At 41.3% G+C, this 17,315-nt stretch overlaps 1 protein-coding gene across 2 annotated transcripts in view; it reads right to left on the bottom strand.

Moving 5' to 3' along the window:
- Positions 1-8,873, bottom strand: part of FA2H (fatty acid 2-hydroxylase) — a 47,154-nt gene extending 38,281 nt beyond the window's left edge. The window contains exon 1 of one of the 2 annotated variants that reach the window (XM_019710427.3): positions 8,500-8,873. In XM_019710427.3, the coding sequence (XP_019565986.1) occupies positions 8,500-8,769 (270 nt within the window). In that variant the 5' untranslated portion in view covers positions 8,770-8,873. The remainder of the gene's footprint in view (positions 1-8,499) is intronic. The other variant, XM_088800237.1, reaches the window with a different exon arrangement.
- Between the last annotated feature and the right edge of the window lie 8,442 nt (positions 8,874-17,315).

Below are 17,315 nucleotides of genomic sequence, written 5' to 3'. Positions count from 1 at the left end.
TTAGGCTATTTAACACCAAAACACAGGCAATCAACAAAGGACAGACCCTTCAAAAGAGAATGACCTGTTTATCAAAGGATCAAGAGAAATTCTTAGCCCTTACATAAATACTCTTGCTAAAATGACCCTCTTTATGAATAAACTGAAGATTGCCAGATGGGAGGGAGGTTGGGGCGCTGGTTGTAAAAGGTGAAGGGATTAAGAAGTACAAATTGGCAGCTACAAAATAGTCATGGGGATGTAAAGTACAGCATAGGGAATATAGTCAATAATAATGTAATAATTATATATGGTGTCAGGTGGGTACTAGACTTATCAGGGGGATCACTTTGTTAAGTTATATAGATGTCTAACCACTATGCTATTTACATGACACTAATATAATATTGAATGTCAACTATAATTGGGAAAAATAATGACCCTTTTTGTGATCATGCTATGAACAGCCAATGCGAAGTTTAGAATTTCACATTGTGCTTTCATACACTTTTATCAGAAAAACCACACATGCACAAAAACAACATTACTTAATTCATTATTTGCTCAGTCTACGAATTGGTATGCAATTGCAGTCTGAATTTTGCTGTCAGGGTTAAAATAAACTAAAAAAAATACATTTTCATTTCGTTTTTAAAAATAATTTCCTTTTCCCAACCCCTCGCCTTGCCCCATTTTCTATGAAATTTTGGTCTTCATTTAAAGTAGATTTACTTTAAGTGACTTTTAGTCTAGCAGTCAAGGACTTTCCTACCTAGATTCAAGGAACTGAATGTTTTATGGCACTCTGTCTCCAACCTGCATAAGCCACCATGTTTCCCCAAAAATAAGACCAAGCCAGACAATCAGCTGTAATGCGTCTTTTGGAGCAAAATTTAATGTAAGACCTGATATTACATTACATTATATTATATTATATTATATTATATTATATTATATTATATTATATTATACCGGGTCTTATAGTAAAATAAGACTGGGTCTTATATTAATTTTTGCTCCAAAAGATGCATTACAGCTGATTGTCCGGCTAGGTCTTATTTTCGGGGAAACAAGGCGTTATACCTGGCAGTCCAAAGGGACAAGAGCATGGGACAAGAGAAAGCAACCACTATATTGGGTTGGTTTGGCCTTTACCCTGGGTTGGGGCATGTACAGGATCATGGAAGCTGTATTTAATCAGCCCAATGTGGCTGCTCCTTATTCCCCCATGGCAGCCAGTCTCAAAGTGTGGGCCTTGAATTGTCTTAAAAATGTGAGGTCTTTCTTTGATCTGCATGGATAAATGATTCCCATTTCATAGACTTTCATTATGACATAAGACTAGGGACTATTTATTAGTAACTAAATGGGTTATTATGGACTATTAACATTTGGAATTTATAAAACTAAAACTAGCCATTACTAGAAATCCCATTTTCCAGTGGGAGATCTGAATATCATGAAATGCTAAGCAATGTTGAAAATGTTCTACTGGGCACAGAAGAGTGTAGAGAACTAGAACTCTACTCCTTTTCAATTCTATTCTTTTTAAAGGAGAAATTATCACTAATTCACTTAGGTAATCATCAACCAAGTTTACCCTCTAAGTGTATAGTCCCATGGACTTGCATCAATGGAATTTCCAAATCCTCCCAAATTCATTGATCTGGTACCGCTATTTAAATACCTTGTAATATACTATCAAGGTAAGAAAACAAAGTATTTGGATAAGTATGTTTTGGGGCAATACTTCACAACAAAAAATCCTGAGTATGAAGTTTATATTTCTCAATGATAAAATTTTTGAGAGTTGCTAGCATCAAATTTGTTTTTCTCCAATTTTATTTTCATGACTGGGCTATTTTTTCCATTGGAGAGCAAGAGCAGATGGGGAGAGTGGCCATTAGGGTCTTCTGCCCACCTTAGACAAGTGGCAGTTAGAGAAGTTTGAGAACCACTGTTCTGAGACTATACGCTTTAGAAGAAATTTGCATGAAAAGACACAGGAAAGGGTAAACAGAGCTGGAAATCCAGGCTTGGTCCAGTCTGTGCATGTCATCCATACACAGAGCCACATGGGGACTGGTCACAGCCCTGAGAGCAGTGAGGGCTCTCAACTGGCATTTTCCATGGTTAACTTCACTTCTAGGGGCCTCACAGGTAAGTGTGAACTGCAGTAGCCTGGTATGGAAGATGTTTTGCTAACTCTCTCCAGCTGCAAATAACAGAGGGCAAAAATGAGTGATTCAGTAGACAACCTTCCATCCTTTCCCTCAGCTCCCACCCCTTTTAGCTAAGAAAGAAGAAACCAGAAAGGGATTTCTTGTCTACATTTTGATTCTTAAAGTATCTGTGTGCTAATATTACCACTTCCCTTTTCAATTATGCACACATCTCAATTTTCCAAGCAGCTCATTCATTTATCCAAACATTAGCTCCTGTTGGCATGCACCAGTGTGCTAGTGTGTCCTAGAGAAACCCAGATGAATCAGACAATTCCAGTCTTCAGCGAGTTTACATTTTAGTAGAGAAGAGAAGACACATAGTGAAAATACAGTAAGTGAGGAAGAACATTATGAATTCTGGACTGTAGGTACAGGCATCGTTCTATGAGAGTTTGGGAGAAGGAAAAAACCAGTTCTAGATGGGGAGGTGAGGAGAAGCTCTGTAATAGAAACAGCATTTGAGCTAGACTTACAGGCTGTGGTGATAGCGAGCCACTGAAGACTTAGGAGCACTGCTGTAACATAACCAAGTTCTCTTTAGAAAGGTTCCCAGGCATAATGGGGTGCAGGAAGCACAGGCAGGGAGAGACCCTCTCAGCTGACTGCTACAATAATGAACATAATGGGGCTCTGGCCAAAGTAGGCTAGAAGTGGGGAGATGTCCTGGAAGGAAGACTAAGGAGGCTCACAGGATCCGCACGTGGTCTGCTTTTATTTTCCCATTTCACCCCTTCTACAGCCTATAAATTCTCCAGGACAGGGCAGGCAATGGAGACAGTTGCAGTTAAGAGTAAGAACACAGAATAATCACCCAGACAGAGTACTAAGTGAAAGAAGCTGTACAGCAGAGTACATTCTACATGAGTCCATTTAAGCTTTGTGCACTTTTCTGGGAAATGAAGAGCAAGAGAAACTAGCGAGGGAGACTGAGAAGTAATGACCAGTGGGTCTAAGTGGTGAGGTAGATGGAATGATGTAGCCCCTTCCAAAGTCTATGTCCCAGTACCTGGAATCTGTGAATGTGGCATCTTACTTGGCAAAAGAGACTTTGCAGATGGAATTAAGGACCTTGAGATGGGGAGATGACCCTGGATTATCTGGGCGGGCTCAGTGTACTCACAATGGTCCTTACAAGTGAAAGATGGAGGCAGGACTGTCAGAGAAGGAGAAGTGACATGAGAGCAGAGGTCCGAGTGATGCAATTGCTGGCAGGGGCCATAAACCAAGGAATCCAGGCAGCTCTCACAGCTGGAAAAGGCAAGAACACAGCTTCTCTCCCAGAGCCTTCAGAAGGAAGGCTGCCCTGCCCACTCACCTGCGACTTCTGATTTCCAGAACTGTCAGAGAATATGTTTGTGTTGCTTAAAGTCATTGAGTTTTGTGGTAACCAGTTACCACAGATAGCAAAGTAGCACAGGTGGAAAACCAAAAGGGTGCAGTGTATTCTCCACTTGGGTAGCCAAGTGAAGAAAGTGTGTCAAAGTTTGGGGGGTGATTGCCGTGTCAAGAGTTGCTTCCAGGCCAGGTGAGATAAGGTGAGAACTGGTCACCGGGTTTAGTGAGGGGAAGGTCCCGATGACCCTGGCTAGGGCAGTTTTGGTACCATGGTGGGTTTCAGAGAGAACGGGGTGCTTATTACCTGTCTGCCTAAATGAATGAAGTGAAGATATGGACCAACAATGAATGTGTGTCATAAGAAAAAGAAAGAGAAAGGGAAGATGATGGCTGCCGCTCAGGATCGGCTTGGGTTCTTTCCTGGGAATGCTCCCCAAGATGATGACTCTCAGGTATTTCTGGGACGCCTGTTGGTTTCTTTTTATTTCCCCCAGAGAGTCCAAATTTCTGAGAGTCCAAACTGTAGCTCTTTCCCCCATCTTGGGTCTAAAGTCCCTTTATTCACTGAATTCTGGGGTGACACCTAGGAGCACACCTGGAGCCTGTGTTTACCTCAGTGTCACATGGAACCAGTGACCTGGGTCCCTGTACACTTTACCAGCTGGCCCTACGTAATAACTTGCCTGGCACCACAGCAGGCCAGAGCTTAGAAGTCCCTGATAGGTAGCAAACGATGGTGGCAGGCTCAACTGGGAAGCCCTCTTGTAGACGAAACAGATCTCAACCCCCTTCAGTTAGCAGACTTCTCATGTCCACTGTGCTCTGCAGGTGGGGGCAGTTTAGCAAGTTCCCCAAGCATCATTTATTTTTTTTTAAATCTGAATTCTCAGCTCAGACCAGCTTTCCAAGTTGGGTTGTGCTCAAGGTGTTCTGGAGCCTGGGGTGGGGTGGGAACCCTGAGCCTTATTGCACTTAACTCTCCTCCCTACTGTCCAACCCCATTTAATTACTCAAGCCCTGAAGCTTTGAGTGGTCAGACCCCAAAGCCTGGCAGAGCCGCATGTGGCAGAATCTGTGGATTTCTCAGCCACTCAGAACTGGATGTACCCTGTGGGATTAGGACATGCCACCCAGAGACATTCAGACATTAGGGTGACCCCTACAGCAGTGGCTGGGGAGTTGAGGCTTGCCTTCCTCCAGTGTCTATCAAACAGAGGGCTTTTATCCAGGGGTGTGGTCAGATGTTTGCCTACAGGAGGACCTCTAGTGATTCGGATGTATGAGCCTCCTTTTCACAGGTATTGTACTCTTGGCAACAGGTTTGGGGTGAGGGAAGGACTGTGATGAAAACTGTAGCTCTCTCACCAGAAAAAACGCACACAACCATGCCTTTTTTACACACAATTTCATTTCTTTCATCAATTCCAGAAAATGACCCACAGAATAGCAGGGTTAAGAAGCTCTATTCCATATGTTTTCCAAAGTGTGATACATGCTTCACTAATGGTGCCCAAGATGCTTTTAGGGGGTTTGAGAAAGAGCATTTCTTATTTTAATAGGTCTATATTTACTTCAAAGTGCATGTAAAACCTGTGGTTTCATTGGTATTATTGCCTAGAGTGACTAAATGATAAAAGGTGAGTCTAGTTAAAAATAAATATTAAATAGTTGAAGGGGTATGCTGATTTGGAAAAAAACTGGGGCAGTGATTCACGGGTGACCCAGGTCTGGGAAACAAGGTACCTATGGCCTTGGGAGGAGGTTTGGACCCAAAGTTCTTCCCTTTCCTATTACTTTTTAATTATTTTTTCATAAATGCTGGTTGCAGATCAATAAAAGGACTTCATGACGCACTAACTATGTGACTTGCAGTTGGAAGAACATTGCTCTTATCTGAGCTTGGAGTGAGGAGCTTGACCCTAGGGGCCCCTGTGGGCCAGAGTGAGAAGAGGGCCTGGCTTCCCTACTCAGCCACTATTCTCCCTCTTGCTCAAGGTGGGCAGCTCGGCTTCCTCAAGTCCAAGGCCATAGCCACAGCAGACCTTGTCTCATCCTCACAGTATGTTGACTCAAACGAGTTTTACTTGTTTTGTGTGCATGCCTTCGTGTGAGTGTGAATGTGTAAGTGTGTACACAGAGGGGTGGGGCAAAGTGGGGAACAGGGGAAACCAAAGGCCTTCTCCCGGGAAATTTCACAATAGAGCTCCAAGCCCCTCTCTTCCAAAGACCCCCAACGAGGACCACCATTCAGAAATGAGCCCCAAACAACAGAGCGGGTTTATGACACTCCCCTTCCCCATCAATACCCCTCCTGGCCCTCACATTACAGGAGCCAGGCTGTAACCTCCACAAATGTCAGCCTTCTTGGTCCAGCAGATAGAGATGGCAGCATGGAGGTTGCTAGAAGGGCTTAGCTAGAGAGAACAGAAATGTGTCCACTCAGGCCTTAAGAAGAGGGTTTCTCTCTGAAAGGATACCCCATTTCTACTCTAATTTCTACTCTAATTGCCTCTCTTTCCCAAATTAAAGACTCCCCTACACTAGTTTCTAGAATAGACCCCTATGGACAGAAGCTGACAAGCAATTGGATTATTGGGCGAGTATGGCCATTGGTAAAGTTTGGGCCACAGGTTTGTAAGTGTTATTAGTTGTTAGTTCTTTTTTTTCCTCCCTCATCCTCAGGTTGGGATCCAGATATAAGGATGACTACAACATGGCCACACTGAGATTCTTGGGTAACAGGTGAGTGCAGGGGTAGGAAGCAATTTTGGACTTAGTATTCTCTAAATGCAATCCCTGAGGGTTGCAAAGCAAAGCAAAATCAAACCCTAGTGCTTGCTGATCGGCAGAGCTGGGAGGTGGAGCCATTGAGGGCAGCTGGCCAGGAGTGATACTCACGGTGGTACTGGGAGAAGCCATACCCTAAGGCTTCTATTTACAGAATACAGTTACAACGTAGGATGGCTCCATGAGCCATCACAAGCCTGGAAGTCTCTAGTATTTTGGGCCCAACTTCTCATTTCCTGCACTCAGCTTTAGTTGTATCTGCTGCTTAACCTTCTGCCCCTTCAGTATGACCTGACATCAAACATCAACTTCCAACATTAAATTGGGCTCTCACTACAGAATGCTGATTCCTGGCATTTTACCTCTATAGATTTTACCTATAACATCTCCCCAATTCAACCACCCTATCCCCTCAGTCACTGTTACCTCTATCCTGGGTTATGCAATAGCCTCCTGCCTGGTCTCCTCACATTCACTTGGGCTCCCCCCATTCCTCTGCACTGCAGCAGAGGTGCTCTTCCGAAGATGCAAATTTGACCACACCCCACCCATGCTTGAATCCCTTCCCTGGCTTTCCATTGTTCTTAGAATCAAGTCCCAAATCCTGACCGAGGCCTAGGAGGCCCTGAGGCGCTGCATGACATCGCCCCAGGTGATCTCTGGCCTCCTCCCACATCCCTCTTCTTGCCCATCAGCCTCTGGTCACATTGTTTTTATTTCTGTCCCTTGACTATGCCAAACCCTTACCCTTCGGAGCCTTCACACATGCTTTCCCCACCACTTCACCTAGCTAAGCCCTATCCATCGAATAGCTCTCAGTGTAAATGTCACTTTCTCAAGAAAGCTCTCCCCTCCAGATCCATACCCTGACAGCACCAGGTAATTAAATAATTACTGTGCAATTAGTACATTCCCTCCCTCTCCTTAGCCTGTTAGCACCACGAAGACCAATGGTTTTATCCATTGGTGCCTCTCCAGTGCCTAGTTCAGTGCTGCCAACCATTAAGGGACCAAGTGAATGAGTGAATAAATGATTGAATTAGGGAGCACAGCCCAGTGAGAAGCCACCTGAAACAGTGAGAGGCAAGTCCTTTCATCCAAAAAGATCTAAAAGCACTTGCTATAGCCATCTTGAAAGCAAGAGCTGGAAGGAGGGAACCACTGTTGGTTTATGTCCAGCTTGATGGCCCCACTGTCACCAGTCCTACAGCCAGGCCCGTGAAGGCCCAAGGAGTCCGTCTGACCAAGGAGCCCTGTAGCTAGGGGCTATCTCCCACGCCCAAGGATCCTTGGGATGGACACAGGAGTCAGACACACTTGGCTTTTCCACTAACTAGCTATTTGACCTTGGACAAATTACAGAGCCACCTGAAGCCTGTTTCCACTTCCTAAAATGGGGATAACAAAACCTACCCCAGATTCAATTAGAGTCTTAAATACCATAATGAGCCTGCACTGCACAGCAGCATACAGCTCAAAGTGCTAATTCCTTCTCCCCAGCCAAATTGGCGTGGCCCTGTCATTTTACCCTTTCGGACACCTAAGCCAGCAGGCAAGACAAGGAATGGAGGTCTGAGGAGGACACAGTCCACCCAAGACACTGCCCTGACCTCTCTGCCCACCCAGAGGAGCCCTAGAGTGAGAATAGGGAGGTACCAGGAAACCCAGGCAAGCTGGAAAGGGTGAGTGATCTGTGTCTTTTGGGAGGGATAGGGTGAGATGGGGAGGGGAGAACAGGTGAGCATGGAAGCTATTATTCAAACAGAAATAAAGAGCAGTTGCAAAGAAGGAGACACTAATAAGGGAACAGGAAGGGAAGACTGGGCCTATGAAGGGCTGGGAAAAGGTGATCCAAGTTGTCAGATGGCAGAGGCTGTAGAAGGAACAAGTAGGAAGGAGGAGGGTGACTGGGGAGGGGGGAGAAGTAACAGACCGAAGAGGGTCAGGGGAAAGGCTAGAGAGGAAGGGCAAGCTCCTGGTGAGGAGGGCGGGGGGTGGGGGGCAGTGACCTGTTTGCTGGCGAGAAGAGAAGGGAAGCAGAGGTGAGGGCGGAGGCTGTCACCTTGGGTCCTCCTAGAGGGCAGGTGAAGGGGGCTTGCAGGGAGTGGAGAATTGGGGGAGGGAGTGAGGAGAGTGTGTTTGTGGGGTGGGGTGACCCGGGGCCCGGCCGTACCTGAGGGTCTCCTTGCAGCTCGCCCACGTAATACTGCTCAAGCCAGAGACGCGCGTTGGCCGAGTGCCGGTGCGGCGGCCCGTCCAGGTCGGCGCTAACATCTTGGCCAGCCCGTGCCCGCAGCAGCTGCTCGCCCCCCGGGTGCTGCCGCAAGAAGCCGGTGAGGTCGTAGAGGCGGGCCCCGCAGCGGACCCAGCAGAAGCCGGCAGCAAGACGTTGCTGGACCTCGGCGAGTGAGAAGGAGGTGTCCGGGGGCGGAGCGGGAGCCATGGCAGGAGACCGGAGCTCGCAGCTCGAAGCCCGACGTTTGCTCCGCAACCGCCCAGCGTGCCTCTAACATCCCCTGAGCCGCGGCTGCCTAGACCAGCGGGCCGCCACCGCACCTGCTCATTTGCATGCCGCGTTCCCATTGGCCGCTGCCCGTGCCCCGAGGGGCATCCTTTCCATTGGCAGACAGGAAGCGTGGCAGCCCCGAGAGGGGCGGGCCAGGCGCTGCGGGCCGCCCGCCAGGTGGCCCTGGGCAGGTAGAGGGTGCGCCCGCCAGGTGTGTCCCATCGCAGGCGGAGAGCCAAGGGGGCCGGCAGATGCAGAAGTAGCAAATCTTCCTGTCTCCGGTGGCTCTCTGAGAAGACATCCTCGGTGGCGTGATCGCCACTGGAATAACTCTTCTGATGCTGCTTTATGGGGGAAAAGTCGCAGTTTTCGATCCACAGGCTCCAGGAGGGGGCAAAAACGGGGGAAGCAGGGCAAGGGCTAGAGGAAGGCGAGTGAGGCACTGGGCTCGGGCGCAAAATTTAAGAGGACAGACTCCAAACTCAGTAATCACAATATATAACATTTTAAAGTAATATTTAAAAAATCGTATCGTTGCACAACAATGTGAATGTACGTAATGCCACAGAACTGTAAAATTCATATTGTGTATATTTATCACAATAAAAATATATATATAATAACGAATTTCCTTTTTTTTAAAATATCATAGTGCAAACGGCAGCCTGCACCCAGCCACCTGTTTCTGTAAATAAAGTTTCATTGGAACTAGGACTAGAGAGGTGAGTGGGGCAGGATGGTGAAAGTGAAGGATGGGATTGTCTTTAACATTTAAAGTTTTAGTATTTTGTTCATCCTGGATTTTTGCATTAATTGTGAATTTTTAAAATACTGCATTAAAATATTATTTATCTTGACTACTGAGTGTTTTGGCGTGCTCTGAAGTTTTGCACCCAAAGTGACTGCAACACTTGCCTTACTCTGGTCTCACCCTGCAGGGAGGACCCTGAGGCAAGAATAGACAATCCTATTTCCTTTATTGAAGGGGAAATAGGGACCTAAAGGAATAAAGCCAGATGGTCATGATAGAAGGAAAGGAAGACTGAGCGTGCTCATGCAGTTTTGCTTAGAGGAGGGAAGAACTCCATACAACTTGACTTGCCCAGCCATTGGGGATCTCACTTGAACTCATGATTCGTACTCAAAGGATCCTGGTACTGAAGCTGCCCCACCCAGCTGGCCTCAGTCTCTCTCAGAAAAAAGTAGTTTCAGGGTCACCCTTGTTTATGCTCTTCTGGGGATGGCATCTGTGCCTGGCCAGCACTGTCGGGGTCCAGATGCCTCAGGAGCCACCCTAACAATAGACCTGCCCAAGGTCAGGAAAATGGTGTCTCCCTTCTCTCCCTTCCAGGCCCCTGCTGGCTCACCCTCAGGGAGGAGGCAAGAGTTCGGCAGAGTTTATGGGTCTCCCATGGAACTGCAGCCTAACAGGTCTGGAGGCCTTAGGTCACTAATGTTGCTTTTCTCAAGTGGCAAATACATAAAGAGTCACCCTTCTCCCACTTCCACACCTACTGTGTTTCAAATACAGTGCATGTGCAAAATGCAAAAGCAGTTAAACATACAGTCGTAGGTGTCCTCATGTTCTTCGTGCTGACAATATCTGCGACACCCATTTGGATATCTCACTATTGCCTTACACTCCTATTGTCTGGAGTCGAACAAGCAATTTAGCCACCTATTCAGAACAACACATTTCTTGCTACAGTAATTCCACTTCTAGAAATTTGATCTTAAAGACATACTGTATAAAGAAGTATGCATAATGATATTAATTGCAACATCTTTTATAGACTAGAAATAACCCAAATATTCATCATTAGGGAGGACTGATTAAATAAATGGTGTATTCAGATAGTTAAAACTATGTATCCATCAGAAAGAATGCGATAGACTATGTGTACTGATAGGGAACAATCTCCAGGACATTGTAAGTGGAAAACAACAAGAACAATGTGTATGGTATGCGAACAATTATTTTGCTATTTTTAATTCTTTAGTATTTAAAAATATTTTTAATGCAACTGAAAGATTATATGTACGTTTTAAAGCAAAAGTAGTATAATTAACTCAATGAATTTGCCTCCCAACCCAAAAGATAGGACATTACCAAAAACTTGCACCCACTTCTATATTCCAAAGTTTCCATCTCCTTCCCCACTCCTTCCCAAAAGGTAATCACTGTCCTGACTTCTGGGCTTATTCTTCCTTTGCTTTTATCTTTAATATATTCATCACATCTATGTGTATGCCTATATAATACATTGTTTAGATTAGCTTGTTTTTGAGTTTTATGAAAATCACATGATACTATATTTTGCTTTATGTGACATTGGCATTGCATAGTGTTTTAAGAATCATCCATGTTGTTGAGGGTCACTGTAGTTCATCAATTTTCACTGCAGTGTCATATTCCACTATATTAATTTATTCACCCATTTTCCTTTACTTATAGATAGGAATTTGAGTTGTTTCTTTTTTCTATTATAAGCATTCTTGTACATATTGGTAAGAGTTACTATAGCCTAATGCAGTTTCTGGGTCATAGAGTATACAAGTGTCCACATTTATAAGATAATGTAAATTAACTTCTAAGTGGTTGTACTATTTTACATTCCCATGAAAAATGTATGAAAATCTCTTACCCCAAGTCTGGGAACAGGAAAGAATGCCCACTCTCATCACTTGTATTCAACATTGTATTAGAGGTCCTAGCCAATGATATAAGGCAAAAGAAATGAAAGGTATAAAAAGCAGAAAAAAAGGCTTAAAAAATCTCTCCTTGAAAATAACATGATTGTTTACATAGAAAAACCTCAGCCGATTTGCAAAGCAACTAGAACTAATAAGTGAATGTAGCATGTTCACAGGACCAAAAGTCAAATTTAAAAAGTCAAAAAAATAAAAAAATTACTAGCAGCAAACAACAGGAAAATGAAACTGAAAAACCCCATTTGTAATAATGTCAAAAAGCATAAAATACGTAAAAATAAATTTGACAAAAAAAAAAAAATCCAAGCCATCTAACTGAAAACTACAAAATGCTGCTGAGAGAAATTAAAGAATACCTAGCTAAATGGAGTTTATATAGGTATAACAAATTCCAAGATCACAGATTGGATGACTCAATATTAAGGCCTCAAATCCTCCAATTGATCTAAAGATTCAACACAATCTCAATCATAATCGCACGAGGCTTGTTGGGTTGTTTTTTTGTGTGTTTTTTAGAAATTGATTAATTATTATATAATTGAAATTTGCTAAGAAAGTAGAATTTAAATGTTCTCACCAAAAAAAAAAAAAAGATGAGCTGCTTCTAAAATTTATAAAGAAACGTAAAGGACCTATAATATCCAAAGCAATATTCAGAATAAAGTTGCGGGACTTACACTTCCTGACTTCATGACTTAATATAAAACTATGTATTTAAGACAACAATGTGGTGGCACAGGAACCAACAAATAGATTAATGGAACAAAACCGAGTCCAGAAATAGACCCAAACACATAAGGTCATTTTGTTCTTTCATGGAGATATAATTTACAGATAGTAAAATTTTTTATTTTTAATGTAGTTATATGAGTTTTGGGCATCTTACTGTTGTGAAGATAGGGTTTGTCTCTCCCTTTGCCAATACCACATTATTTTCATTATTATAGCTTTATAATAAATCTTGATATCTGGTAAGACTAACAGAACTTCTGACACATAGTATCTGTAGCTGCAATGACATCATGAAACTTTAAATACTCAGCAAGGAACCTCAGAATCCGCTTTTATTTCTCCTCTACCACATTCCCAAAACCAGTCAACTGCTGAATTTTGTCTATTCTACCTGTGAGATTGTTTCTCATCTTCACCACACCTTCACCATCCAGGTACAGATCCATACGCATTCACCTGGACCATGGAATCTCACATTATTTCATTCAATAATGGGTGTTGGGGTAACTAGTTAGTGACTAGGGCTAATTAAAGTATGTACTCGTACATCAATTTGGAGAGTAAGAAGCAAACATGTTAGAGAAGTGTGGTAGAGCTGCCTGGTTCGGCTGAGTTTCTATTTGAGAAAGTTGGAAGAATATGCACCAAGATGTTATTGGAAGTCACCTTCCGTTTCCAATTTTTATTTCATGCTCATTTTTCCGAAACAAGCATGTGTGGATAATGAGATGAGAAAAAATAACCTTATTTAGATTACCATATTTATTTACACAGGGGACAACCAAATGTATTATTACTATGTAAAAGTTCTGCAAGGGACAAAAATCAGATCAAGGGTTTGGAGTAAGGGAGAAGAGTGACTAGATAGGGGCATGAGGGACCATTTTTAGGGCAATGAAAATATTCTATATCTTAATTTTGGTGGTGTTAACACAACTATGCATTTGTCAAAACGCATAGAATTGTGTACCTAATCGGGGTGAATTTTACTGCATGGAAATTATGCCTCAAAAAACCTGACTTTGAAGAAAAAAGTTATAAAATGTAGAAGTTTATAGAGTGAGTCAGGCAAGCCTTTTTCTACCATCACATCCCCAGCCCAGTCCCCACAATTCTACTTCCCAGACAAGAGGTAACCACTATTCACAGTTTGGCATATTGCCTTCTGGTTCTTTTCCCAACCCCCACATAAATTTTTTAAAAATTGAGATAAAATTGACATATAATATTGTATAAGTTTTAGGTGTATGACATAATGATTTGATATATGTATATATGGTGAAATGATTGTCATAATAAGTGTAGTTAATATAACCAATTATAGTTACAACTTTTTTCTTGTGATGAGAACTTTTAAGATCTACTCTCTTAGCAACTTTCAAATATATAATATGATATTGTTAGCTATAGTCTCAATGCTGTACATTACATCCCCCGTACTATTTGTCTTATAACTGGAAATGTGTACCTTTTGACCACTTTTACCCACCCTCCCATTCCCACCTCTGGCAACCAGCAAACTTTTCTCTGTATTTACAAGTTCTTTTTTTTTTTCAATTCCACATGCAAGTGAAATCATGCAATATTTGTCTTTCTCTGTCTATTTCACTTACCATAATGCCTTCAAGGTCCATCCATGTTGTCACAAATGGCAAGATTTCCTTCTTTTTTATGGCTAAATAATATTTTATTGTATATATACATTTTTTATCCATTCATCCATCGATGTACACTTTTTCATGTCTGCACCTTTCTTTTTTCTACTTAACAGTATAGCTTTGAAATCACTTGATATCAATTGATAGAGATTGTTTTCATTTTCTTCCACAGCTTCAGAGTATTCCACTGTTTGGCTATAACATAGTTTATCAAACCAGTCTCATTCCAGCCTATGTATATTCAGATTATCACCAGTGTTTTCATTTACAAAATATTCCAGAATGAGTAGTCATATGCTTATTGTTTTTATATAATGATGAGTGTCTTAAGGGTAAATTCCTAAAATATAAAACTACTGGGTTAAGGGATAAATGTATTTGTGGTTTTGTTAGATAGGACCAAATCCCATTCCATAAAGATGGTGCCCTTCTGAACTCCCACCAGTAATATATGAGAGTCAACGGATTATGTAGTTAAACTTTAGAATCCTTGCCCATCTGATAGGGGAGAAATTATGCAGTCTTCATCTGTATTTCTCTTGTTACGAATCAGCACAATCTTTTAAAAGCCTTTCTGCTGGGAGTCTCTTTTCATTTATATACTCCCTACATACTGACTGTTACCAAGTTAAACATCTTTCCTAAAGCTTGTTGATTATAACCCTCGCTCCTTCTCACATTCCATGTCCTCTGACATTGGTCTCAATCCACCTTTCAACATTTCTCCAACTCTTGTCCACATATCAGAACAGACTGGATTCATTACCCCTAAATACAACCCCACCTTTTCTTGTGTCAGAGGCTTTGCTCATTTGTGGTAGTGCCATCTTTGGGGATGGCAGTGATTCTTACCATGAGTTGATATTTTGTCTGTATTTCAGGGTCCAGCTCAAACATCCACTCTGATTTTCTACATTCATATTTGTTGCACCTAATTTATAAGTCTTCCTCCCTACCAGACTAGATATTATACCAATGACTGTCTCTAAGGGAAGAATGACATCGAATCACCTGAGGATAATTTTTCTTTTAACAAACATACTCAAATGTTCAGCTCATCACTTAACACTGGGTGTATGAAACTTTCTGAGAAAATTTGGCATGTTCTAGGGGGTGTGGATACAGTGATGAAGAAAACAGGTAAGTTCTCTCTCTTAAGGAACTTACATTCTGGGGGTGGGGGGACGGATGCAGGTAAATAAATTAGTAAATAAACAGGAAATCCGAGAGTGAAAAACACCAATCAGAGAATTAAAACAGGGTGATGTGGAAATTTCCTCTTTCATTCAAAATAGAGTACATCAATGAAACCAAAGCTGGTTCTTTCGAAAGATCATTAAAACTGATAAATCTCCAGCCAGACTAATAAGCAAAAAGAAAGAGAACTTAAGTTACCAGTATGAGGAATGAGAGAGGTGAGATCAATACAAATTCTACAGCTATTAAAAAGTTAAGAAGTACATATTATAAACAATTTTTTTCTCTAATAAATTCAACAATTTAGATGAAATGGACTCATTCCTTAAAAGACACAAACAACCAAAATTCACTTAAAAAGAAATAGATCACCTGAATAGCCCTATAATTATTAGCAAAAGTGAATTTATAGTTTAAAACTTTCTCACAAAGGAAAACTTAGACCCAGGTGACTTCACTGGTTAATTCTACCAAACATTAGCTTCACTGATCATTTTACTAAACAATTTCAGGAAGAAATAATACCAATACTATACAAATTCTTCCAAAAATTGAAGAGGAGCGCTACATTAACTCATACTTTGAGGCCACTACTACTCTGATACCAAAACCAGATTTCAAAATCACAAGAAAATAAAACTACACACAAGCATCACTCATCAATATCATTACAAAAATTCTTTACAAAACTTAAGCAAATTGAACACAACAATATATTTAAAAGATATATTGGTCAAAAGATATATTGACCAATATATTTAAAAGATATCATGACCAAGTGGGGTCTATCAGAAATTCAAGCTTGGTTTAACATTAGAAACTCAGTTAGTAATAGCACTGTATTAACAAGCTAAAAATGGAAAACCATGTGACCATGTCAATAAATGTACAAAAAGCATTTGACAAAATCCAATACCCATTTCTCTTTTACCCCCAATTTTTATTGTAGTACAATGCACATAACATAAAATTTACCATCTTACCCATTTTAAAGTGTACAGTTCAGTAGTATTAAATACATTCATATTTTCGCATAACCATCATTGTCATCCATCGTTGTAACTTTTTTGTCTTGCAAAACTGAAACTCTATACACATTAAACAATAATTCCCCAATTCCCTGCCATCTCTGTGTGCTCACATGACTTCTTATGTGTTCATGGAGAGAGAGAACGAGCTCTTTGGTATCTCTTCCTATAAGGGCACTAATACCATCAGACCAGGGCCCCACCGTCATGGCCTCATCTAACCCTAATTACCTCCCAAAAGCCTTATCTCAAAATACCATCACACTGAGGGTTAGGGCTCCAACACCATGGATTTGGCGAGGGAGGGAGACACAAACATTCAGTCCCTAACAGGGAGTATTGCCATCTTAACAATATTAGGTCTTCTGATCCATGAACACAGAATGTTTTTCCATTTTATAGGTCTTTAATTTATTCTTTTGACAAGATTTTGTAATTTTTTAAATGTAAATTCTGTAGTATTTTATTATTTATTCTGAAGTATTTTTCTGAAGTATTTTATTTCTTTTGGTACTATTTTAAATGGAATTTTCTTAATTTTATTTTCAGACTCTTTACTGCTAGTGTATAGAAATACAATTGATTTTTGTATATTGATTCTGTATTGCACAACCTCGTGGAATTTATTTATTAGTTCTAATAGTTTTTAAAGTGGATTCCTTAGAATTTTTTACATATAAAATTGTCATCTGCAAATAGAGATAGTTTTATTTCTTTCTTTTCAATCTGGATGTCTTTTATTTCCATTTCTTGCCTAATTGCCCTGATTAGAACCTACAATACAATGATGAATGGAAATGGTGAGAGCAAACATCTTTGTCTTATTCCTAATCTTAGGGATAAAGTTTTGAGTCTTGCATAAGGTATGCTAGCTATGGGTTTTTCATAGATGTTCTTTATCAGGTTGAGGAAATTCCCTTCTAATCCTAGTTTTTTGAGTGTTTTTATCACGAAGGATATGAAATTCTGTCAAATTCTCACTCTGCATTTATTGAATGTTCATGTATTTTTTTCCCTTTAATCTATTGATGTGGTTTATTACATTATTGGTTTTCAAATATCAAATGAATCTTGCCTCCCTAGGATTAATCCTACTTGATTATGTTGCACAATATTTTTTATATGCTGCTGGATTTGCTTTACTAGCATTTTGTTA

The sequence above is a fragment of the Rhinolophus sinicus genome, chromosome 8 (genome assembly GCF_057876585.1).
Source record: "Rhinolophus sinicus isolate RSI-liver-muscle chromosome 8, RSI-T2T, whole genome shotgun sequence".
Taxonomy (NCBI): domain Eukaryota; kingdom Metazoa; phylum Chordata; class Mammalia; order Chiroptera; family Rhinolophidae; genus Rhinolophus; species Rhinolophus sinicus.
Note: the sequence above shows the minus strand (reverse complement) of the source record. Positions and strands in the feature narration are given on the sequence as shown.